This window comes from Gossypium hirsutum, chromosome D10 (assembly GCF_007990345.1).
Source record: "Gossypium hirsutum isolate 1008001.06 chromosome D10, Gossypium_hirsutum_v2.1, whole genome shotgun sequence".
NCBI classification, from domain to species: domain Eukaryota; kingdom Viridiplantae; phylum Streptophyta; class Magnoliopsida; order Malvales; family Malvaceae; genus Gossypium; species Gossypium hirsutum.
The window spans coordinates 9579719-9605175 of NC_053446.1; the positions used below are offsets into that span (position 1 = coordinate 9579719).

The 25457-nt window shown below is 32.7% G+C and overlaps 1 protein-coding gene across 3 annotated transcripts; it reads right to left on the reverse strand.

Moving 5' to 3' along the window:
• Nucleotides 1-961: 961 nt before the first annotated feature.
• On the reverse strand, nucleotides 962-11097 carry LOC107914145 (F-box/LRR-repeat protein 14). 3 transcript variants are annotated; one of them, XM_016842936.2, is made up of 16 exons: nucleotides 10774-11097; nucleotides 9563-9861; nucleotides 9354-9482; nucleotides 9037-9244; nucleotides 7747-7893; nucleotides 7257-7331; nucleotides 6670-6741; nucleotides 6070-6141; nucleotides 5640-5711; nucleotides 5481-5552; nucleotides 5162-5233; nucleotides 4261-4332; nucleotides 2645-2788; nucleotides 2239-2310; nucleotides 1678-1824; nucleotides 962-1511 (listed from the first exon to the last, which is right to left on the reverse strand). In XM_016842936.2, exons 2-16 carry the CDS (start codon nucleotides 9758-9760, stop codon nucleotides 1327-1329), a joined length of 1737 nt encoding a protein of 578 aa, XP_016698425.2. In that variant the 5' UTR covers nucleotides 9761-9861; nucleotides 10774-11097; the 3' UTR covers nucleotides 962-1326. The 3 variants fall into 3 exon arrangements, with proteins under 3 accessions (XP_016698425.2, XP_040958994.1, XP_040958995.1); XM_041103060.1 differs by lacking the exon at nucleotides 10774-11097 and adding an exon at nucleotides 10580-10669; XM_041103061.1 differs by lacking the exon at nucleotides 5162-5233 and having other exon boundaries at nucleotides 10774-10964.
• Between the last annotated feature and the right edge of the window lie 14360 nt (nucleotides 11098-25457).

Consider the following 25457-nt stretch of genomic DNA (forward strand, 5'->3'; position numbering starts at 1 on the left):
CTCACTAATAGTATAAATATTCCCAATTGTTATAGCCAATATTAACATCAACCACGACAAAAATCTCTGCACCCTGCTCGACCTCAAACCCTTGTCTTGTTTCCCTGTCGTCAATGCAATCAAACTGGGAATGTAAAACCTAATGAAACAGCTGTCGTTGCCCCTGTAAACTTGAAAGGTGTCCATATATTTGGGATCATTGTAGACCCAAGTAGATAAGAGCCAGCAACACCAATGTTAATGCCAATGACCTTTTCCCACTCAGTATCAAAGGAGCTAATCCATGAAAAACCAAGGTGTCCACAGTTTTTTGCAGGGAAAAATGTATAACAGGGAAAACATGGACTAAATGAAAACTGCAGCCAACTAGAACGATAAAATTCAAGCCCGTGCTGAATTTAATCCCGAGATGCTTATCGAAATTCGTCAAAACATCGGTTTCGGTGTGCTTCCACAAAAGTTACGATCCTTCCTACCTTGTTGAGGAGATCGTCCTTCAAGCTCATTGTATATAGGTTGAACATGAATGACAAACATATGCATTTGTCCTAACAGGGATCACCACCATTAAATTCAAGATTGCTTTTTTGGACCCAAAATCAGGGCATAATATTTTATCCTGCCATAATAACCTATACTAACAGCTTCCTATGATCCCAATCAATGGATATATTTGATTCAATGCAACACAAAGCAGCCTTGATCGCAATTAGTGACGAAATATGGTACTGATGGTAGAAAAGAATTCAATTTCCATTTAAAAATAATCTTTCCACTTGTATTTTGAAAAAACTTCATCACCACCATCGACATTTCTTTATTAAATTCGTTAAGTGTAATATTTTAAATTAAAAAATAACATGATGTTACGATGAAACTAAATTTAACCAAAACAAAAGTACCATTAAGAATCTTAAAAAGTAAGACTAATTCTTGAAAATAAAAATAAAGATAAGGAGTATGAAAAGTTCAAGCATAATTCAAACTAAATAAAATTCATGATAATGGGCCGGTACGTACAACTGTACACAAGTTCACACAGTACAGCACACACCGCTGATAAATCATTCAAAGCATATTTACAGAAATTTGATTATTCTTCTTTCATCTAAAAACCGCGGCCCTTAAAGAAAGTGACCATTTCAGCCCCTCCCTTTAAATTTACTAAAGTAAATTAAGCTGCTTCCTTAACTACCTTTCAATCACCCCATATGTACAAATATGTCCCAACATCTGCTCAACTTTTTCACATATACAGATAGCAGTGTTCCCCTCCCCAATAAAAGCTATCTACAGAACATATCAACGCCACCATAAACATAATTACTACTCGGGGCGGAAGTTTACCAGATTAGGGAGACCAGCTGACTGAAGCCTCCTTATGTCATTTGCTGTGACCTTGCAAGCCTCCAAGGTCAGAGATCTTAAGTTCTTCAGGGGCTTTAGATGTCTCAATCCTGCACTTGTCACACGGGAATTTGAAACGTTCAAAGAGATCAATCCTGTCAACCCTGCAATGCATTAATGGTAGTGCACTACATGTGTCAGATCCAACGCTTTGGTTACTATTACTCTACCGTCTACAATAATACACGAGCTACATGAGCTACATTTTATCATTCTCAACCACCTCCCTTCGACATAGGAAAATAACAAAGTATAGAGTCACATCAATACCGGAGATCATCTCCAAAGTTTTATCTGTCAGGTTACAGTTCTGTGACAAATTTAGCAGCGACAGGGATGAAAGATCTTTAATATTCTTCACACCAGCATCGGTCAATCCTCCACCACAGATTTCCAAGGAGCGCAAGTTCTTCAAATCTGTAAGCAGATGATCCATTCTCAAAAAGTAAAATATCCAGTGTACTTTTAGATCAAAAGACTCGTGGTACATTGGTAATATAAGAGGTTGTTAATACAACACCCTTTCCCCGATGGGAAAAGTAAATATTAACATCAAAGGCAGAGATGCATCTGTTATAGGCAAATAGAGGAGTTCCTAAACTATGTTATATGGACTCTTAACCTTGCACTGGCACATATGGGTATTACAAGAGCAGCAGAAATAATTTAGAAAACTTACTGTATACAATACTTAAGTAGATATCTAACACCCAATCCTGAGTCCACATAACATAGTTCCAAAACTATGAATATGGTTGGCCATCCAAAAAGACGAGTAAGTATAATAATTTTCTTTACGAAATGGAATTCAAAATTAAGTGCTAATCATACTTCGTAAGTGACTTGTCCCAGAATCTGTGATACGGGCTCCAAAAAGATCAAGATGAGTCAGCCCAGTCAAACCTGCCTCAAGAAGAGAAGAAAATAAGAGCAATACAATAAACCTAGAAAACTGAGTGTACTGACTATATGCACATGATCCAAAAGTAAAGCATCCTAAGTTGCTAGCCAAAGCCAAAGAACAGTTGATGTATATCCTTAGTTGCCTTTTAGAGCTTTAACATGAAACATGTGTTTCTTGTTGACTGGTTTTCTGACAATTAGCTTGTTGGCAGAAACGTGAACATATCTCATAATCAAATCATAGTTTACAGATACAAGTGCCTACTCAAAAAATTGAAAGAAGCATGAAAAGCTTTAGAGAATTGTCCTTGACAACTGCTTTGTATAGTCTTACTTGTAAGAGCTGCAAGTCCAGCATCTGTGATTTGACGAGCATCCAGATTAAGTGATTTAAGAGACGTTAGTCCAGACAGCTCTCTTAATCCACCATCAGAAACAACAGTGAATGACAGGTTTATACTCTCCAGCTTACACAAACCTACAAGTAAAACAATAAAAATTGAATGATCAAGTATAAGAACTACTAGATTGTTCAAGTACGTATCATTCTCAATAAGCATATTGAATGATTTAGTTCTCTAGACTAGACAAACAAGGTGACCGCTCTCTCACAACTTAAAATTGTCTTCATTAATCTGCTTCCCCTAGGTTTTATCTCAAGCATGAAGACATATACTAGCTGTTTGTTTTTAGCATTATGTCATACAAGCACAACTTGATTAGGCAATGCTCTCCAGCAACAGCTCTTTTGGCAACACTGACAGTACTCCCTGATAACAAATCGCCTGCAGTAATGCAGACTACACTACTGAAAGTGCTCACCGATAATAGCACTCCCTTGAACTCTCCATACTTCCAGTACTTCAGTACTCTACAATTCTCCAGCATTCCAACACTACACTACTGCAATGCTCCATTACTGCATTCCAATGCTCTAGCACTCCACTACTCTAGTCTGTCGCTATATTCTTCCAACACTTCAATGCTCTATTCCAAAAGCTTCAGTGCTTTGTCAGTTAAACAAATTATATAATTGTGAGTTAAATTTATTATAAATTTAATAATAATTAAAAAATTTAGAATTGAATATATTAAAATTTATTTCAAATTTAAATTAATTAATCCATAATATAGTGAACCACTGAAAAATATTTTTAACTGACTAAATAGTTATTACTTTTCAATATATTTTTTAAATTAATCCTATACTAAAAATCATCATAACAATATAATCATAGACCGTACAGATATATAATAATTTGATTGCTAAATGTAAAACATTACACATTTATTTATACATTTAAATAAGAGAACAAATATGAAAGCATGATCAATTTGTATATATCAAATTATTTTTGCATACCCATCAGAATCCAAAATGACAATCACAATTAACAAGTTATATATTAGAAGTTAGAACAAATTAATAAGTTACATCATATGTATTATTTTAATAAAATTATTTTTTAATCATACTTTGGACCATTTTAGGCTAGGCTCATTATAGATTCAGGTCATTTTGGATTGCGCTCATTCTGAATTTGAATTATTATAGGTTTGGATCATTTGGCTTCAGGTTAAGCAGGTTCGAGTTTGGGTTGTTGAGTTTTTAAAGGTTAAAACGAGTTGGTTTGGACACTGATTTGAGTTGATCGGATTTGGGTGTATTTGACACATCTAAGTATTACTCCCTCATTTACTCTTCAGTTAAGTCGGGGGAGGGGGGGATCCTAACAGCAAAAGCTCCCTACAGCAGATAAACCTATATCAGAAAGGAAAATCTCCTGAGCTTCAAGAAAGCTACAAAATCAGGATATTAAATGGGAGCACAGAGCAAATTGCAAAAAGGAATCAACTAAACAGATGGCAAGACCAGAGAATTTAAAAGCATTTTACCAACAAAACTGAACCATAAATGATGTCAAACAAAGAGAAAGGTGGATAGCTAACCAGAAAGATAGCGAAGACCATTGCTTCCAACTTCAGTATCAGACAACTCCAAACATTTCAAATTTTGAAGACCTAAACAGACAAAAGTAATTACATGCAAACATCAGCACTTCTTTGGGGTGTTCAAACAACAGCTTTTTTAAGAGGCGGACTATTAAACTATGTTAATGAAATGAGTGTAGTAAACAAATGAACTAACAAATGAAAACAAGCAAAGGCAGGGAACAGTTAGTTAAATTATGTATACTTGAAAAGTGAAGCAATTTCGAATCTCAAAACATTTATTTCCTTCACAAACATAGACTAAGGTTTAATTAGGCTTCCAATGGCAATACTCAACTATAATTGGCAATACCCTCACCGAATATATCAAAGGCAACGGTAACATTACTTACAAGGCAGTCTCTTGCAAAGAAATCCAAAAAGCAAATATTATTATTCCGATAAACTCATTATACCATTTTATTCCTTAGAAAACTTATAAACTTTTTCTACTAGCTAGAGAGAATAATTTCCAATATCTTGTAAGAGAAACTCCAAACAACCTTATGCTCAATCTCCCGAGTTCATTCTTATTCCACTAGCTAGAGAAAAGGCTTTCTAATATATTGCAAGGGCAACCCCAACCAACTTTTTGCTAGAGAAAATAATTTCCACTGGCAAGAGAAAATAAACTAATAAACTTATTCCACTAACTACGGAATAATTTTCAATTTCTTGTGAGGGCAACTACAACTTTTTGCTCTATCTCTTGAGTTCTTCCCATTTTTTTCTCTTTTTTGGAAGAGTTGTTTCCTTCCCTTTAAATATGCACATATCTGAATGTTTATATGATCCATATTGCCCCAAATCAAACAATAAGGAAATATTAATGAATGTTACTGTAGTTGCAACAAATAACCTGGCAAGTGAACCAGCCCATTATCACCAATTCTACATGAATCCAAGTTCAAGCTCTCCAAATTTGTCAAACCTGAATAAGTATTAAAAAAGAAATGGACTGTAGGTCCCATGAAAGTAATTTAAGAAATTTCACAAAAAATACATATATCACAAGACACTTTATAACATGTTCCACAAAGAATAATCTCATTATGTAGATAAATAATTTCAGTTCTACCAATATCCTCTTCATTATCAGATCTTCAAAATAGTAGAGTCGACATATATTAAACAAAAATACATAGTTTATTATGCTATCTAACAACGCGAGAGAGCACCTTTTAGGTGTATCAAACATGCATCACTGATGTCATTGAAACCCAAGTTCAATACTTTCAGATTACCAAGCTCTGTCAAAAGAAAATACCCATAAGCCAAAGGCCATCTCAGAACCTTTTTAACTCTACAAACATGGAATGGGTAAATATGAAACTTACTTGAAAGCTTCTCACATCCATCATCGGATAAATTGCATCTGCTAAGATTCAAATATAACAGAGATACAAGCACTACGGAAAGAAAAAGAAAAATGTCAAGAATATCATGTTTATATCGAATTACCCTAAGCACTAAGTAATTAAATTTTATACAATAGATCGATCAATTTGAAATTTTCTCACAATAACATGAAAAAATGTTGAAATTAAGAGAAATCAGTAAGAAACACAATCAGGAGTTCCCATACAGATTTATAAAACCCAAAAGCAGTTACTGTCACGAGCACCAAAATACCGAACTGGAAAAGGGAAGGGAATGGATGATTTAAATGAAACATCACGTTTTAACAGCAGAAATAGAGCTGCAATTTGCGGTTCCAGATTCCATCTGGCTCAAAATGGTTAGCAGTATGGATGAAAAGATATATACCTGAAAGAGTATCAAAGCACGAAGCTGTAACTGGGCAGCCCTCCAAGTTCAAAACAGAAAGATTTTGCAGACCTGGAACAGATTAGAAATAAAAAAAAAATTCAGGGAAATAAGAATTCAGAAATCAGTAGCAGCCAACTACAGAATTCCTATAACCTTCTATAAGTAGAAAACGCTCGAGCATTAACTCTCGAGTTAAATGAACTAAAACAAAAATCCGGTTTCCACAAGGCAAAATTGTATACCACAACTAGCACAAAAATCTAAGATATTAATAGCAAGTAAATCAAGAATTCGAGTAAAGGAGACATAAGCAGGAAATTTAAAAAACTAATTGATTCATTCTGGTCCAAAGGTTTAAAATGACTTTCTTTTGATGAAATTAGGCATGCATATAGCAAACAAACCTTCTAATATCAGCCACCTTAGTTTAGATTAAAGCCTTTATGTGTGTGTGTTTGGGGGGAAGGGGGGTTGTAGACTCATAAAAATCCACCCAAATCTGGGCAGCCCAACAGAAGAAACTATCTGCCAATTTATCATATTCATCTTAATACCATAAGGTCAAGTATCGCAGCAAATGAAATTGTCATGAAGTACCTTTTAAATAAGTGATGCCAAAATCTGTAACCTTACTACAGGAAATCTGTAAGCTTTTCAAGTTTGTAAGCCCTAAAACATGATAAAAGAAGTTAGTGCAGATACATAAATGAATTGAGTAATTCATATTAGTATTACTCAGCAAATTAAAGCAATAGCAGAAGTAAAAGAGGGAAAAAATGAGTCCATTTAAAAGTGTCCTTAACCTTCATGCGATCAAGTGGCCAGACAAAGAAAAGGATCAAGAACAATTGAAAAGAGACAAATATGATTCCAACAAGTAATGATGGCCTATTGGAATGCTAGAAAAAGAGAAATTTCAACTGTTAAATCCTGTGACAAAGGTAGCACAGTTGAGTCATTGGGAAATATATATATATAGCCAACTGGAGGTCGAGAGAGCGGAGCGGAAATTTTCTAAATATAAGCCAAGTTCAAGTCAAGGCAAGACAAGTTTCTTCAGAAGGAAGGTAAAAACACAACTATATTTATGTGGGAGATAGAAAATGAGAAGAGAGTTAACTGGAGAATATAATGTTCAGGAAAAATCTACCAAATGGCAGTAGCAAACACAATGTAAGAATCACCTGAAAGAGGCTTCATATCAGCATCTGTTATGCAATTACACCATTTAATACTAAGAGACTCTAACATTGTCAAACCTGTAGATTGATAAACAGAGCTCATCAGCCAAATATAAAATAATGCCAACACAACATCCATAACTAATATGCAGACATAACACCCCAAAGAAGTGCATTTCAGTATATGCTAACTAGTCAAGGGAAAGGCGAAATCCATCATGAAATCATCTCCTTATATATTCTGTCATTCAAACATTTCCACTAGTGTAAAGAAAACTTTAAGAACTAACAACTCAAATCCGCTGACGTTGAACTAACTATCATGCACCCTAAAAGCAGAGAAAGAGGGAAGGGCAAAAGAGGTTCAGACGGCCCATAATGCTACTCTTCCAAAATATGTTCCTCAGGAGTGCTTGCAGCCTCAGGAACAGTGAAAATCCTTGTTAAGAAACCAAAAAGTAGAGACAAGACAATCATACAAGTAGAAAACTACCTTTGATGTGAATAAGCCCCCCATGAATCCCAGGACATTTTTCCAGGTCCAGCTTCATCAGGTTTACTAGGCCAGATAAGGCGGCCATTCCTTGTGCAGTGATTGCACTGTTTCTCCGAAAAGTGAGACTCCTCAAGTTTGACAGACCTAAAAGATTTTATGTCACATGCAAACATAGAAAATTACCAAGATATGCAAAATTGTTGAATCTATACTAAAATTTTAACTCTTAACTGAGATAGGATCACAAGTTAATTCAACACCAACTCAATTAAGAAAATATCAAAAGAACCAGTATTTTCAAAAATATTATAATAAGGGTGACTATGTCATTTAATATTTTTAATACAATATCTTTGAAAAAAAATAACCATTTATTTTTAAAAATTACTATATACAAAAACAACTATGAACTACCCACCTCCTGTAAGAACAGTACTTTCACCAAAAAAAAAAGCACCAACAATTAAAAAAGTTCTATGTATATTTATCTTTTTTTAAGCGTTGCAAGTGCGAAACATAAGTGTTTTCGTCACCAAAATATGCGTCATAAGGTAATCTAGTATCAAGTTAATGAAGTAGCTGAAAGGAAGAAAAGAAAGAAACCAGACCAAGAAGGAAATAGGAGAAGAGTAATCACTGATTTGGGGGGGGGGAGGCAAAATATAAACAGAGATAGGATCACAAGTTAATTCAACACCAACTCAATTAAGAAAATATCAAAAGAACCAGTATTTTCAAAAATATTATAATAAGGGTGACTATGTCTTTTAATATTTTTAATACAATATCTTTGAAAAAAAAATAACCATTTATTTTTAAAAATTACTATATACAAAAACAACTATGAACTACCCACCTCCTGTAAGAACAGTACTTTCACCAAAAAAAAAAAGCATCAACAATTAAAAAAAGTTCTATGTATATTTATCTTTTTTTAAGCGTTGCAAGTGCGAAACATAAGTGTTTTCGTCACCAAAATATGCGTCATAAGGTAATCTAGTATCAAGTTAATGAAGTAGCTGAAAGGAAGAAAAGAAAGAAACCAGACCAAGAAGGAAATAGGAGAAGAGTAATCACTGATTTGGGGGGGGGGGGAGGCAAAATATAAACAGAGAAGCAACTTTGAAAGATAGAATTCAATTTGTCAAAACCTTAGGCCAGAATTCAGATTTGCCTGGTTATGTTGCACCACAGGTCGCAATCAAAATATTTGTTATTAAATATTTTTTTCCTATTATGGAATTTTGGCATTTGATAGATCAGAATCGTAGAGCATTAAAAGGTTACCACTGATGTGTTTTAGCCCACGGTCAGAAATCTGGTCACAGTAATTTAAATTTAAATCTTGAAGGTTCACGCAATCTTTGAGATATATCAATCCAGGATCCGAAACATCAGAACCAGAGAGGTCTAGTGAAAGCAAGGATGAGCCTTGTGAAGAGATGACATCCATCCAATTCTCATTAACCCCGGGGTAGTCTCCCAGGTAAAGGTCCTATTGCAAAGAAGATAAGACATCATGGTTCAACTAGACTGATCAACAATTGAATAAATATTTGACAATGATTTTGAAATCCAGCATGCCCGATGTTTTAACTTGTTACCTGAAGAGCACAGTCTCGAAAAGCTTCAAGAGAAACATCAGTCAGACGTTGTGACTTCACTAGTTCATTGAAGATCTGCTGACTTAGATCTCTTGGAAGAGTAGAAAATGAAACATAATTATCTATATCCTGCTCAAGAACCAATCTTAGAATATCAGTCCAGGTACAGGAAGTAAGGATTCAAAACAAGCTATAAATAAAATGAATACCTCCCGAATTTTATGGGTGCATAATTCCAAAAGTGATGGACATTTCTTTTTCTCCCTTTGAATTTCTAGAATAGGTCTAGAAAGAGTTGTTGCTAACCACTTCGAACTCCCACTTTTGCAATATCTTCCCGAAACCCCTCTGTCGAAACCATCTACATTGTCCAGTTGGTCTCTTTTCCTAGAACAAGCAGCCCCCATTGAAGAAATACCTAGTGATCAATATATCTCATAAAAACTGCAGCATGACACTATCCATTCAATTGCCAAATACAGAAGCATTCACTTCACTTCACTTCATCCTACAAATATGAAAGAAAGCAGAAGAACAAGTATTCAGCTGAGATGATCATCAATAGGAAAAGAAATGTCCAGGCATATAACAATTCATAACCACCATTGGAACACAGCATGTATGAGACCAAAAAAATTCTATTGGTTGGACAACAGGAAAACCAATTTAAACACGAGAAAATGAAGTTTGAAAATCATATAGAAGATGTTAGCAGCCAAATAAATGATTTTTATAACTTTTAGATGGAACTACAATGAGTTTGATTAAATTACAAAAACCGTCTTTTTCTAAACCATTTTTTTCAAAAAAATTAAAAGTTGGACTATTTCTTTTTCATATTTCTAAGTAAAGCTTGTATTGTAAAATTAAAATATTTTCTATTTTTCACAATTTTCTATCTAAAATCCCTACACTCCAAGCTTTAGCTTCAGGTAAAAGAAGTAATCAAAACACAAAAATATCATATAATACTAAAAAAAGGAGCAGAAAATATAATTAGAAACAAAAAATGAATGAATAAATAAAGAGATAGGTACTTTAAATAAATAAATAAGATTATATAGAGCAAAGAACTATGAAGGTCAAACTACATACTCCAATATAAACAAAATTTCAGCAAAATCTTTATGCGGGAAAAAATCAATGTTATATTTTAGTCTCGAAAATGAAGTAAGCCGAAGGTTCTTAAAACTATAATCTAACAAAATGATCCAAAAGAATAATACGATATGAAGCTCCCAGAAATAGAATCACAGGCAGGCATCGCCTTTAACGACATGATCAAGCCTGAAACTTTGTAAATTTTCTTCCGATAACGTTCCTTTTCAGGGAGAAAGGGAAAGTCGACAACAAGCAGAAATTAATTACAAAAATAAATAAAATTAAAAAGAGAAAAGGAAAAATAACCTCCTTTTGTTACCTGATCATGATCAAAGGCTCGAATTGATTTTCTACAAAAAAAGAAAAAATGGGTGAATAGAGAGAGAGAGAGAGAGAGAGAGAGAAGCAAAAGGTAAAAAGAGAAAGAGAGGGAGCAAGCGATGGAAGGGACGGTTGGTTTTGGAGTGGGGGTTGGGTTGGGTCGGTGTTTGGTGCACTGAAAGTGAAAAGGATGATGTATTATGTATATGATAAGAAACAAAGGAGGAGAGAGATTAGCTTCGGTTGGTCCCATCCGTATTTTTTTAAAGATTTTTTTGTTTCCTTGGGCTCATGCTTATCCAAATTCTGGAACATTATTTTTTAAAATAATGGTTATCAATTCCGTTAATATTTAACTTATTTGATTTTTTATTTTAAAAATCTTTGAATTGAGTATTCTATATCTATATTATCCTTACTAGCTCATTGAATTCCGTTACATCAATTTAGTTTTAAAATTATTAAAATATTTTTTATTTTAAATTTAATATATAAAATAATAATTAATTGAATTGGTGTCACAAATCAATTCGATATTAATTTAATTACGAAATTATTGAAATACCCTTACTTTAAAAGGTAATTAATATTATTATAAGGTTATTTTACTATTTTCGTACTTTTATATAATTTTCAAACCAAGTAACTAAAAAATATTATTTGAGAATCGAATACAATACATCGTCCCTTTTAACTTGTAAACATGTTGATTTTGGAAGAAATAGATTGTCATGTCATGACAACGAACTTTTGACAAGATTTTTGTGGCAAAATCATTGTTGCAATGTCGCGATAAGCACAAAAAAAGTAAGTTGCGTTGCCACGAGGAATCTCCGGTGTCACGACGTCAACTCAAAATTTTAGAATCCTTACAATTAGGTCCTTTTACGACTTCGGGTTAGCAAAAAGGGATTTTGTAAGCCCATATAAAACCTGGAAATGATGATGTATCATATTATACGCATGTTTTGTGTTGCCTTTGGATGTTTATCGATTTGAAAATGTATGTAATTCAACTATAGTTGCTTCGGCAACAAATGTGACACATTATAACTCGGATCTAACGATCGAGTTGAGTATCATGGTGTTATATAATTATAATATATATTTTTTAAAATTTTATTTATTAGAACTATTTATAGTTTTTTACAAATATAACAATGTTCATATTGAATATTTTTTATATTATTTATTTTTAATATAATTATTCTTATTTTTTTAATTTGTAAAATTTCATTAATTTATTTTTTTCTAAATTAATTATATATCCAAACAAAGCAATTACAAATCTTAACATTTGGAAATTTATAATTTCAAAATGCTAGCATTTTAAAAATATCAAAAAAATTAAAATTCTTCATCTAAACACGATGAAAAAGAATTTCCCCTAACAAATTTTACACCAAAATACACCCTAAGAAAATAGTTCTTTAAGTGAGATTTATTTGAGAGAGAGTTTTTTTTCTTAAAAAAGTGGTTTAAGTTATTTTATTTAAATATATTATATAAAAACTTGTATAATCACCTTTAAAATATTTATCAACTTTAAAAAAATCCAATATTTTTCAAATTAAGTTGGTGATGAATCAATAATTTTATATTAATAGAAATAAAATAAAAACCCTTCACTTAGAAATTTAAATTTTAATTAAACAATTACTATTATTTAACTATATTTATATAAATTTTGTTGTGAAGCTAAACTTAATCATAAAATAAATGTTTATTATGATATAATATAGATAGAGTATTAAATGAGGATTAGATTAGGATAATGGTCATTGGTATATATGATTAAAATAGTTAAATGATGGTTGATTTATAGTGTGAGAAACTTTTTTGTGTTGGTTGGTGTTGGTTGGTGATACAACTTGTTTTGGATGACGATGATGATGGCGAAATTACAAAGAAATGAAATGCTAATAACTACTTTACGCTTTACTTGTTATGGTAGATGAAAAATGAATGAGATTGAAAATTTTGTTAATTTAATTACTAAGTTATAAAATAGGAAAGTTGTTATAAATTTAATTATTTAATTAATATTTTTTTTCATTTTCATCTTTCATGCATAATGTTTCAATATTGTCAATAAATTGTTATACTTTATAATGATGAAGTTACCATGCCTGATCTCATATATATATATATATACAAACATTATATATGGGAAGGGATCTATGACAAAGCATTATTTGATATATATACAATTAAGGTCTTTTTGCAGTTATTTTAGGGTGTTTTGAGTAAAACCGAGTTGTTTTAGTGTCTAATCGTGTTTTAGATGTTTAGGAGGTAGATTTGTGTTTTTAAGTCATTTTTAGCATCTTTCGTGTTATTTTATAGTTTTAGTAGTTATTGATGCTTAATAAAGGCGATATGGTTATGTAGTGATAGAGAATTGAAGCAGAGGAAGCAAAAGAAGGATCGAATTCAAGTTGTTCGACTCGAAAAAGAAAAATTTGGATATGACCTGAAAGAAGAAATAAACAAATTTAAAAATTAGAGAAAAAAAGCACAAAAGAAGAAATTTAAGAACTAAGAATAAATATTTAAAATAATAAATAAATAAATGAAATTTAAAAGTGGATGATGGAACGAGTAAACCGAGGGATATAATGGATAGAAGGATAAACATTCAATTAAACCTGTTGAGATATAAATCCCAACAAACTCAATTAATGGCTCTAATCAACCCTCCTAAGAAATAGTCATTGGCAAATTGAAGGGTGAGCAATGAATTCTCACAAACAAAATCGAGAAGAAAACTACTTCTAAAAATCATAAGAAAGAAATCTTGCACAGAGAAACAAACTCCAGAGTTGAAAACTTTATTAATGAAAACAATTGTCTCCTTAATAAATAATGAAAAAGCCTTTATATAGGCTATATTCCTAAATCGTTACTTTCAATTCCATCCTTGATGTTCTATTTCGGTAAGTTTTTGGGGTAGGGGAAGTTTTATTTTTTATTTTGGTGGGTAGGTTGGGGTTTCTTTATTCTTTATAAGTGAAGAGTTTTTTTTACTATGTTCTTGTTCATTGTTAATGATCGATTAGGGGAGATTTGTGAGGCAGATAGTGTCCCCCCAACGATTTAGTTGCAGTGGGTTGTTGTGCTTAAAGGTAAGTGGCTAAATTTGTTGTTGTTATAGTCGTATTTTCGATATTGAATTTTAAGTGTCGATGTTGGATTATGTTTTAGCGTTTGGATTCAGTGGAAATTAGATAATTCGTTTGGACGGTCGTTATAGGTACCAGAGTGTTCGTCTTTATATTCGCATCGAAAATTACCCAGGTGTGTAACGAAAAATGTGAAAAACATCAATCAGCGAAAGCCAAAAAAGTATATTGTCGATGCCACACGGCCATGTGTGACACACAGTCTGGGCTATTTGGGCCGTGTGGGCCACACGGGCGTGTGTGCCACACGGGCGTGTGTGAGGTCGTGTGCCAGGCCGTGTGGGCTACACTAGCTGCCCATTTGGGTTGTGTGGGTGTAACGATTTTTGTATGATCAAGTGTACACAGTCGTTCAAGTAATAACTAAGTAAGAATGAGTTATCGTCACCATAAGGACTGTATAAGCTTAACTAATTAATTGCAAAATTATAAATTCACAATTTGATATAAAAAAAACACAATAATTATGGATAGTGATGATTAAATTACCTAGATGCAAAGAGTGATCTCTAATACAATTTTAATCTAGATGCAATTTACCTAAACTGATGAATGAATGGCTTTAGCAACAAAAACAATCAACATTAATTGGGCTAGGATAATTATATTAATCAATTCAATTTACTTCATCATGCTTAACAATGTTCGAAAATACTTCCATGGCAACTTAATCTTTCATGAGTTTGGAAACCAAATTAAGTCCTCTCGGAATCTTTTACTTAGTGAAATATGCATTTTACTGATCATATTAGACTAAGGGTTTCTTAGCATTTATGTAAGGTCACAGAGACATTTACGTTTGCAACATTTTAATTACATAAACATAAAAACTATGCAAGATAATAGAGCTAACTAAAGATATTATTAACCTCAACTTTGTCGGGTTTAATGATCTAAATTGAGCATTGCACTTTTCAATTATGCGTCTACTAGCCGTCGTCTGGTTAGGATTGCTCAACTAATCTGAATGCACCTAATCACGTATGAATGAAATACATCATGATATTTGTAACAGCTCGATTTTCAGTGGTGTCAGAAACAGTGGTTTCGAGACCATAATTCTGACATAATAATTCGTAAATATTATTTAGTTAAAATATTAACGAGGTCTTTAGAGTCATATTAAATTTGTTGAGAAATTTTATCGTTTAGATAGTTTAATAAGTAAAAAGGACTAAATAGTCAAAATTGCAAAGGTTAAGTATTTAAATTAAAGGGGTTAAATGGATAGTTTAACCTATAGGGAATTAGTTAGTGTAATTAGATGATGTTATGTATAAATGATTAAGTTTAATTAAGGTTAATGGTGATTTATTAAGTGTTAATTAAGCAAGTCTAAATAATTACAAAAACCAAAGTATATATATTATTAAACCAAATAAAACAAAAGTAAAAATTCTATTTCAATTTGGCCATCTTCTTCACGGCAATAGAAAAGAAAAATTAGGGTTTTCATGCTTTTACTTTAAAGCTTCAATTGGTAAGTGTTTTGATGCTCGTTTTCAGTAATTTTTATGTTTTTGGGTTTGTAATAGCTTGATCGATGACCAATTTGTGAAACTGTTAAATATTATAAATGTTGTAATTGATGAATGGAGTTATCTCTTAAAGTTTTTGATGAAATATGAAATTTTATTAATAGATTAGGTTATTTTGAAAAGTGATTTTTGAGGGTTTTAACATTTAGGGACTAAATTGATTAAATGATACATTGGTTGTACTTGAGGTAAAATTATTGCAAATAGGGGATGGTATGAAGTTCTATAACTTTTGGCTAACATGGTGTTAAGGAAAAATAGGTAATTTGCATGATTAGTGCCTAGAGACTAAATTGAATAATGATGAAAACTTGAGGGGTAATTATGTAAATTTGCCAAAAATCTAATTGTATGAAATTACCAAATTTTGTTTTATTTCTAATTAATTGGATGAAGCTATTATTTTAGATCAAGAACATGTCGATAATCGCGAAAAGGAAAAAAATTACAAAATAGTCCCTGTACTTCAAAATTTCTACAAAGTAATTCGGTAAGTTCGTACATTTATTATGTTTCAAACTATCTTTAAATTCCTTGTTGATACAATGCTGTTAAATGTGGTGTTGTATGCTGAATGAAGCTCAAACGAGCAAAATCTAGTAATATACTGAAAAGCTTAAGTGAGCCAAATCTACAGATATAGTGAATAAAGCTCAACTGAGCAAAATCTATAGATATACTGAATAAATCTGAATTGAGCGAAATCTACGGATATACTAAATAAAGCTCAACTGAGCGATATCTACTGATATACTGAATAAAGCTCAATCGAGCATTATCTATTGAATATATTAAACTACTGTACTAGTTGTTAATTGCTAATATAGCTTGCATATTATAGAAATCTCAACATTTAATATTAATTGATTTCTATGTTTAATTGGAAAGACTGATCAAATTATAAAACAAACTTACTAAGCTTTATTCTAGTTTACCTGTGTTGGTTCATTTTGTAGACTACGTGTTGAAGGCTTAGAAGATTGGGTCAACATAAAAAATCACACTATCCAGGAACCTTGGTAGATTTTGTTTCTCGGTTTGGGTATATATGGCATGTATTAGGACCCCCTATGTATAAGTTATGTCAATTACTTAGTCTTGAGTAATATGCTATGTTTATGATGTGTTCTTGAATGACTTGTGAGAATCTACATATTACCAAAAAGGGATTTAATGGTTAAAAGTATAAGATGCTATGCTATGTGATAACTCAAAGCTTGTAATGAAATAGTTATTATGGTATGCCTATATAATGTAATTGTATTTGCAAAGGTGGAAGTGAAATGTGATGAAATGTATTGAGGTGTCAATGATGACATATTGGTTTGATATATAGGTTGAGTATAGTGACATGTTTGAGTGTGTTTGAAGTTGGTTTTGGCTTATGTAATTGTGTAATTGAACGTGTTTAGGTACCTAAGCAAATGAGTGAAAAGTGAGCTTGAAATTAGGTATTTTTTGGCTCACACAGCCTGAGACACGAGCTGTCACACGACTGTGTGAAGCACACAGGCAACCCACACGGGCATGTGCCCAGGGTGTGTTTTAAAATAGTATAGGTGCAGTTTCCCCACGGGCAAGCACACGACCTGCGACACGACCATGTGAGAGTATTTTGAATGTTACATGGGCTGGCACACGACCTACCACACAGTCATGTGATAAAAATAAGAAATTTACACGGTCCATGCACACGAGTATGTGTGGTCTCACACTAGCGTGTAGGATAGCCATACGACCATGTTGGAGACACACGGGTTGGGCTTTGTCACACAGCCTAGTCACATGGCCGTGTGACCCCTGACTTGAAAATTTTTAATCATTTCTTAAATGTTTTGATTTGTTTTGAATTGGTCCCTTAATGTTCAAAACTTGCTTTTAGAGTTTCAAAAGCTCGATTTTAAGGCTCAAAATTGGATAATCTCTTTCATATTAAATATTGCTTGTAATCATGGAATTGAATTGATTATTGACTGTAATTTGTTTTAAACTATTCCAACTTGACTGGTAACATCTAGTATTTTATTCCCGCAACAATAATAGGATATGGGTGTTACATTTAGTGGTATCAGAACTACGATTTAGTCGATTCTCAAACTGAGTGTAATGTGTTTAAAACTTAGAAAGTACATGCCATATAACCTATGATAGTGTGATATGAATTGATCCGGTCTAACCTCTTTTTTTCTTATAGATTTTAAAAGATGACATCAGATACTGAATGTGAAGAAACTAATAATGTGGATAGTAATGTCCCAACTACTGATACTGGTACAAGTGACAATATATCGATGTTGTCGATGTCTGAAAATGGAGTTAAAAATATGTTCTTCGGACTGATGGAATAGTGGATCTCTGAATTTATGCAGAATAACCTAGTGACTCCACGACCACCGCCTTCTCCTGCACCACCTATTGTACCACTTGTTTCTCCTTCTACGGCACCTCATGTAGTACCTCCTACTATACCCCCTGTGATGCCACCTGCTCTTCCGATAGTTGTATTGAATCGATAAGTCCCGGTTGATAAAGTCAGAAAGTTTGGGGCTGAAAAACTTTAGAGTAGATCTGAAGATGATCCTGCAAAAATTGAGTACTTGCTTGAAACTATTCAACGAGTTTTTAATGAAATGGCCTGTTCTCCTGATGATTATCTTAGGCGTGTTGTATCACTGTTAAGAGAGGAAGCTTACAGCTGGTGGTTGACAATAACTGCAGTAGTCCCGAAAATTATATTCACTGGGATTTCTTTAAATCTGAATTTAAAAAGTACATCAGTAAAATATATCTGGATAAGAAAAAGAAAGAATTTCTGTAACTGAAACAGGGAAATAAATCAAAGGTTGAGTACGAAAGGGAGTTTGCATACCTCAGCAAGTATGCTTGGGAGATTGTGTCGATGAAAGAAGAAATGTGTACTCGTTTTAAAGATGGGTTAAATGATTAAATTAAAATAATGATAGGTGGCACAAAATACGATAATTTGTGCTAGTCTGACCGGGCCCAGAAAATAGAGGAAATTCTTAATCAGAAGAGACAGAGAGAAAGATAGGCGTGAGACTTCAATAAAAGAAACTTACCTAGAACGTTTTCTCTGCCACCACCAAAGAAAGCAAGAGAAGAAGATAATCATGTTACAGCATCATCAGAATTTTTGAGTAGAAGCAGACCAAAATAACCTGATTCAAAATTTCAAAACTGACTTGTTGATAATATGTCTAGTGTTCAAAATGCCCCGAGACCGTTGTGTGACTTTTATGGTAAACCCCATACTAGCGAATGCAAATATAAAGTAGGCACATGTATCAGATGTGGAGCAATTGATAATTTCGTATGAAATTATTCGAAATTGCCGGGATAAAAAAATGATCGAAGTGTAAAACCCTCGACTACACCACAAATAGATAGACACCCTAGTCAGAGCAATAATACATGGATGAATCATACTAATACCAGAAATACCACCGCTAGACTCGAGGTTAGAGCACCAACTTTGACTTATGCTATATGGGCCAGAGAGGAGGCTACCGCGCCTAACATTGTTACGGGTAGATTTTATCTTTTTGGTGTTACTGTATATGCTTTGATTAATCCTGGATCAATTCATTCATATATTTGCACTGCATTAGCCACTGATAAAAATTTACCTGTCGAGTCAACTAGATTTAATATTCAAGTCACAAATTCACTAGGTCACAGTGTAACAGTTAATTTAATTTGTCGTAAATATCCACTGAAAGTCCAGGGCTGTGAGTTTGCCACTGATCTAATGTTATTGCCTTTCTATGAATTTGATGTAATACTTGGTACGGACTGGTTATCGTTACATGATACAACGATTAACTATAGACAGAAACGGATCAATTTGAGATGCCTGATATGTGAACTAATTTTAGTTAAGTCTGGTAAGTTAAATAGTGTTACCAGAGTTGTTTCAGTGATATCTACACAGAAAATGATTTCTAGGCGTTGTGAAGTATTTTTGGCTTATATACTAGATACTCGGGATTTTAGATTGAAGTTGGATAAGGTATATGTTGTTAATGAATTTATAGACATATTTCCTGAAGAATTGTCAGGTTTGCCACTAGAACGTGAAGTTGAATTTGCTATTGATTTGATACCTGAGACTGCGCTGATATCGATCCCACCGTATATAATGGCATTGACTGAGTTGAAAGAACTTAAAGCACAGTTGCAAGAATTATTAGACAGATGTTTCATCTGCCCGAGTGTGTCTTCTTGAGGCGTACCAATACTATTTTTAAAAAGAAAGATAGTACATTGAGATTGTGTATAGACTACCGACAATTGAACAAAGTGACAATAAAGAACAAATATTCATTGCCTCGTATTGATGACCTGTTTGATCAATTAAAATGTGCAATCGTGTTTTCTACAATAGATCTCAGATCAGGGTATTATCAAATGCGGGTGAAATATTGTGATGTGATGAAGACTACATTTAGAACTCGATACGGTCATTATGAATTTTTAGTAATGCTATTTAGAATTCACAGCTGATGGTTTCAATCAATACGTGAGACGAGTTTGCCAACCAATTCCTAACCAAGTACTTTTCCTCGAGAAAAACGATGAAGTTGCGGATGGACATCACCAACTTTTGACAACTAGAAGGGGAGTCACTATATGAAGTGCAGGAGCACTTCAAACTCATGCTATGTAAATGCCCTTACCATGGCTTACAAGATTGGCTTCAATTACAAACTTTTTATAGTAGGTTTAATGGGAACTTATGATCTAGCCTAGACGGAACGTCTGTGGGGGAGTTCATGTCTAAGACATATGCTGAGGGTTGTCAACTCATTAAAGATATGACAATGAACTCCTATATGTGGCCGACTGAGCGGTTCACATGTCGCGCTAAACCGCCAATCAAGAATGCGGTTGGTGGTGAGGATAAATTTAAGCAAATCCTCATAAGGCTTAATCACCTCGAACTTAGCTTCTTTGGATCGCAAGCCCTCATCCAGCCTCATCTAACAGGTGTCAATAAAAGTCATCAGAATAAAGGTACAAGCTGGGGAAACCACCATGAGGAGGCCTATATCGAGGTAAACTACATAGGGAATAGGGGAAACAATCCCTATTCCAACACCTACAACCCAGAGTGGTGCCATCACCCCAACCTTATGTACGGAAGGAACCAAGAGGGACCCTCTAACCAAGTGGTACACAATTACAATTACAATCAACCTCCGTAAACTTATAGGCCATCCGAAGTCGAACGGAAGCCCGACTTTAATAGTGACCTTGTATACCTGTTAGAGTTAGCAAACTCAAAGATGGGAAGCATTCTGTGCAAGCAAATATGTGCTAAATGCAAGGTCAACTCGAGCAAATCCTCCAAGTGTAACAACCCAAAATCTGCCTAGACATTACGATTTAATTCTGAAGATTACATTGGCCTTCGAAATGGCTTAATAGAACTATCGAAGTTTATAAAATAGTTGTTTAAAAACATTTGTTTATTTTTTAAGAAAAACTAAGCATCTTATCTCATTTTCACTAAAAGATAAAATTTTCCAAAAATGAGGGGTTTTAAAACTAAGAATTTACAGTTTTGAATGTACATGCTTATTAATGACAATGCAATTTCGATTTATCAGAAAAGATCCTACCCAACTCCGTTGCACACCACAGTAAGAGTTCCCAAAAACTCATCCATTTGTTGCACACCGTGTTGTGGATAAACCACCATTGATTTGTAGATAAATTGTTAGTGAAAAAAATTACGGGTAAATCACAAGTATTTCTAGATAAAAAATTACAGATAAACTGCCACTAGGTTGTGGACGAACCACCGCTGTTTGTAGATTATTTAACTGCCACTATTCCTTCGTTCATATCGTCCCACCCCATGCAATGCAATATGACATGCTTTGTAACAAAACAGTGCAGAAATAGTAGACATGCTTAACATGTACTCAGTAGGGCGGTAATAATATTATCACTAACAATTTATCAATATCACATTGACGAAAAGCTTGTGACATTCACATCTTATACAATATAACAGTAGCAATTTAGTCATTAAATCACAAATTCTAGAATAAACACAATATCAGGGACTAAGTTGAGCAAGTTAAAACTTTAAAAACACTTCAGGGGATATATAAGGACTAAACTGAACATATCATAAATTTCTAGGCAAAACTTTTAAACAGGGGTCACACGACCGTGTGGCCAGACCGTGTAATAGCCTGATGTTGTGTGGTTTATGAAGTCCCTAAATTTTACTGGTGTACATGGTCGTATGGCAGCCACGTGGTCCACACGCCCATGAGGGGCACAATGTGGCCCTAAATCTACACACGATCACCACTAGTTCACTTGGAAAATACGTACACCTTTCACCACAAGTTTGTTTGATGCTTCCCACGATCAAATTTGATTCGATTCACCTAAATCCGTTCTTTCAATGACAAATATGCACTGATTAAAATTCAGTATCAAGAATTTCACAATATTATTAAATATTTGGCAAGATCCGTAAAAGATTAATTATTCAAATAAAAGATTAGCGTCAGGTAGTAGTATTATGAAAATATAGGATCTAATCATCGAAATAAGGTGTACTTACTATTTCTTGGAAAAGATATCGATGCTATTGATAGTAATTGCAATATCGATAGAAAATGATTAAACGGGGGATGATTTGATACGGGAAAGTAAAATAATCAACAACAATAAGATAAAAATATGGTATAGAAGAGGAAAAGAAAAGAAATAGAAGATGAAGAGAAATTTTACTAGAATTTAAAAAAAGGCAATCCTAATCCAAATAGGAAAAGAATGATAAAATAGCTAGGGTTTGAAACCTTAGGGGCGAAATTAAAAGGAAAAAGGAAGGGGAATGAGGTGTTCGAACCTAAGACCTCTAAGTAGAATGCACTACACTTAACCATCAAGCCTAAGACTTATTTCTTGATTAATCATTTCATCTAACCTTATTTATTTCGAGGCTTGACGCCAAGTGTTGCAAACCAATGCCACTTTAAGTATCCCTAGCAACATCAGCCTAGCCCCAAAAAAATAGGTGATTACATTCGTACGTGCGCATAAAAACAAAAAACTTATAAAACAATTTTATAACCGCAACTTTATTGCAAACGTACAGGTCAGTTGTAATATTTGTATTGTTACAATAAAACATCATAATATTCCAAGGATCGAACCCAAATGAGATGACGGTTGAATGATAGATAGCGTAAACTTTAGAGTTTAAGCGGCTACTGATATGATTTTATAGTACGACAAATCATACCAATAAAATTTTGCAAGAAAACTAAATATGCTAATCTAGGGACTAAATTGCAAAGAGTACAAAACTAAGAAATTAAAAAAATAAATTACTAATGGTGGTTGGTTGATTTCGATGTGGTTCATCAGCCCTCGAACAAAGGGACTTAAATCGCTTTCCTACATATTCCCTTAAGGGAGTCAATTCCTAAGGTTTTAAGTCCATTCGATTTAGTCTAATTTATTATGATTTAGACCTTTGTCCAAAAATCAGCTTACCCATATCTCCATCAACCAACCCCCTTTTAGGTTTAGCATTTGATGCTGAAAATAAAAAGAATGACCATGGAAATAAAAAGAAAAGAAGTCATTAAAGTAAAACTTAAGAAAAATATAAAAGTTTGGATGTTTATGCAACAAAACTTAAAGAAGATGAAACTAAAAGCATTCAACAAGAAAATCTAAAGCAATAAACATAAAAATAACAAACTTTAGTGGATTGAAAGAAAAAGAAATTGAAATACATTAATCTAAATCTAAAAATGTCTTACAACCAAGGTATAATGATTGAAAGTGTAAATAAACCTAAGCTACAGTGATAACTGACTTAACTAACACTAAGAACATTAAGAACAAGAAGTAAATGTAGAAAATAAAACTCTAAAACTAAGAAAGAATAAGAGAAATATATAAACCCTAGAAAAGTGAAAAAAAACTAAGAGAAAACCTAGAGAAAACTAAGGTTAAAATTAAACTAATGTGTGTCGCTCTCTTTCTCAGCCAAATTTGGCTGTTTTAAGCTGCATTTTGATGGATTTTCATTGCCAAAATTGCCCCTACACAGGTCTTGGGTGATTGGTAGATCGGGTGGACAAAGATTACCCTTTTTGTCCAATTTTATCCCGTTTCCGATGTTGGTGTCATGATACCCAGAAGAGCATATCGCGACAACTCGAGTAGTTTCGAGCCTTGGGGAGGGAAGGGATAAATTTTTTCCTTTCAAAAAAAAATTAAAACATTAATGTTGATGTGGAAGCCCTTAATTAGGGCAATTATTTTCCTAACAGAATTAATTTTTGGGGTTAAGCAGGTAAGAATAATTAAATTTAAGTACATTTGATAAAAAAAATAGGTTAATTATCACTTTGGAAAAATAAGAACATTTTTTTAATTAAGCTAAAGCAATATTAAACAAAACCTTAATTTATATCATTTAAAACAGTGGTAAATGAAGATTAATAACTAGAAAGTCAAGTCCATCTATATTTATTATAATATTTATTATTATGTTAATGTGATGAGTTAATTAGATACCAATTCAGTTGAGAAAAAAATAAAAATATCCTCATTTTAGGAAGTAAATTATATCATTTTGAGGATATTTTTATGATTTTATATAAAAAATAGAAATTTACACACACATAATAGCATTTATTTTCTAGATTGCTTATCTAGACTTATTGCAATACAATCTGCTATGTGTGAGGTTATTTTTATCATTTTATATGAAAATAGAAAATTGCACACATAATAGTATTTAAACTAATATCTCTTGTTCACATTTATACTTTATCATCCAACTAAAAGCTCATTCATTATTTATATAAACTTTTACAAATATATATTACATAATTTTGTTTTTCACACAAGCCGTGAATGTATCATAATCTGAATTTTAATATTGAATTTTCATTTGATAATTTTTTTGATGTGTTATAAAAAAAATAATAGCATGATAAACGATTGGGTGCATTTATTATTTTTAATAGGGAGAATATAACATTTGGTCTCTGAACTTGACAGCTAGGTTCAGTTTAGCACCTATAATTATTTTTGTCCAATTTGACACTTGAACTTAACAACTAGGTCCATTTTAGTCTTTGAACTTGAAAGATATAAAATTTTGATGATGTGGCACTTTGAGGTTGCCACATCATCACTTGGAATAAAAAAATAATATAATTTTTTCAGGTGATGATGTAGTCAAATCTCAAAATCTCACATCTAGTGTTTGAATAATAGAACCAGTGGTTGAAGAAGTTAGGCCATCAGTTCCAGATTTAACCATTTCGATTGGTTCGACTTCTGGACCAACAATAATTAATAATTAATTAAAAATTCATAAAATTTTTTAAATAAATAAATTATTGAACCGGTTCAACCTATTCAATTGTTGGTTTTTGTCTTGGTTTTTTTTTACCAATTTTAAGTAGTTTTCGAGTCAATTGATTCAACCCTTTTTTTTGAATCGCTATGCTGATCAATTTCCGATCTGTCCAATTTGGTCTTGTTCCTGTACCAATTCAAAAACTAAAATGGATCTAGTTGCCAAACTCAAATATCAAAGTTGACAAAAAAATACAAATACCAAAGTGAACCTAGTTGCCAAGTTCAATAGTCAAAAATTATATTATCCCTTTTTAAATATTATGCATTTAACTATTTAATTTTTTTATTTAATTTTTTGTATGTGTTACTATTAATTTCAAATTATATGTTTTATTATTTATGTGTATTATTAGTTTTAATGCATATAAATATATATTTTTTAATAATCTCATTATAACTTCTGATCATATTTGTTCTTTTTGTTAGATAATACCTAGAACCACCTAAAGTCTCTTCCCAACTCATAAGTACGAAGATAATAAACTTCAGCGTACTCGAATCCACGTACTCCAATGCATATAAATATTATA

Bases quoted from the DNA above. Each gene is read 5' to 3' on its own strand.
- LOC107914145 (XM_016842936.2), bottom strand. From the start codon at position 9,760: ATGGGGGCTGCTTGTTCTAGGAAAAGAGACCAACTGGACAATGTAGAT. The intron at 2,789-4,260 runs GTTAGCTATCCA...TTTTACTTGTAG, and splicing joins TGGTCTTCGCTATCTTTCTG to GTTTGTGTAAGCTGGAGAGT. The intron at 2,311-2,644 runs GTAAGACTATAC...TTCTTGAGGCAG, and splicing joins TGGACTTGCAGCTCTTACAA to GTTTGACTGGGCTGACTCAT.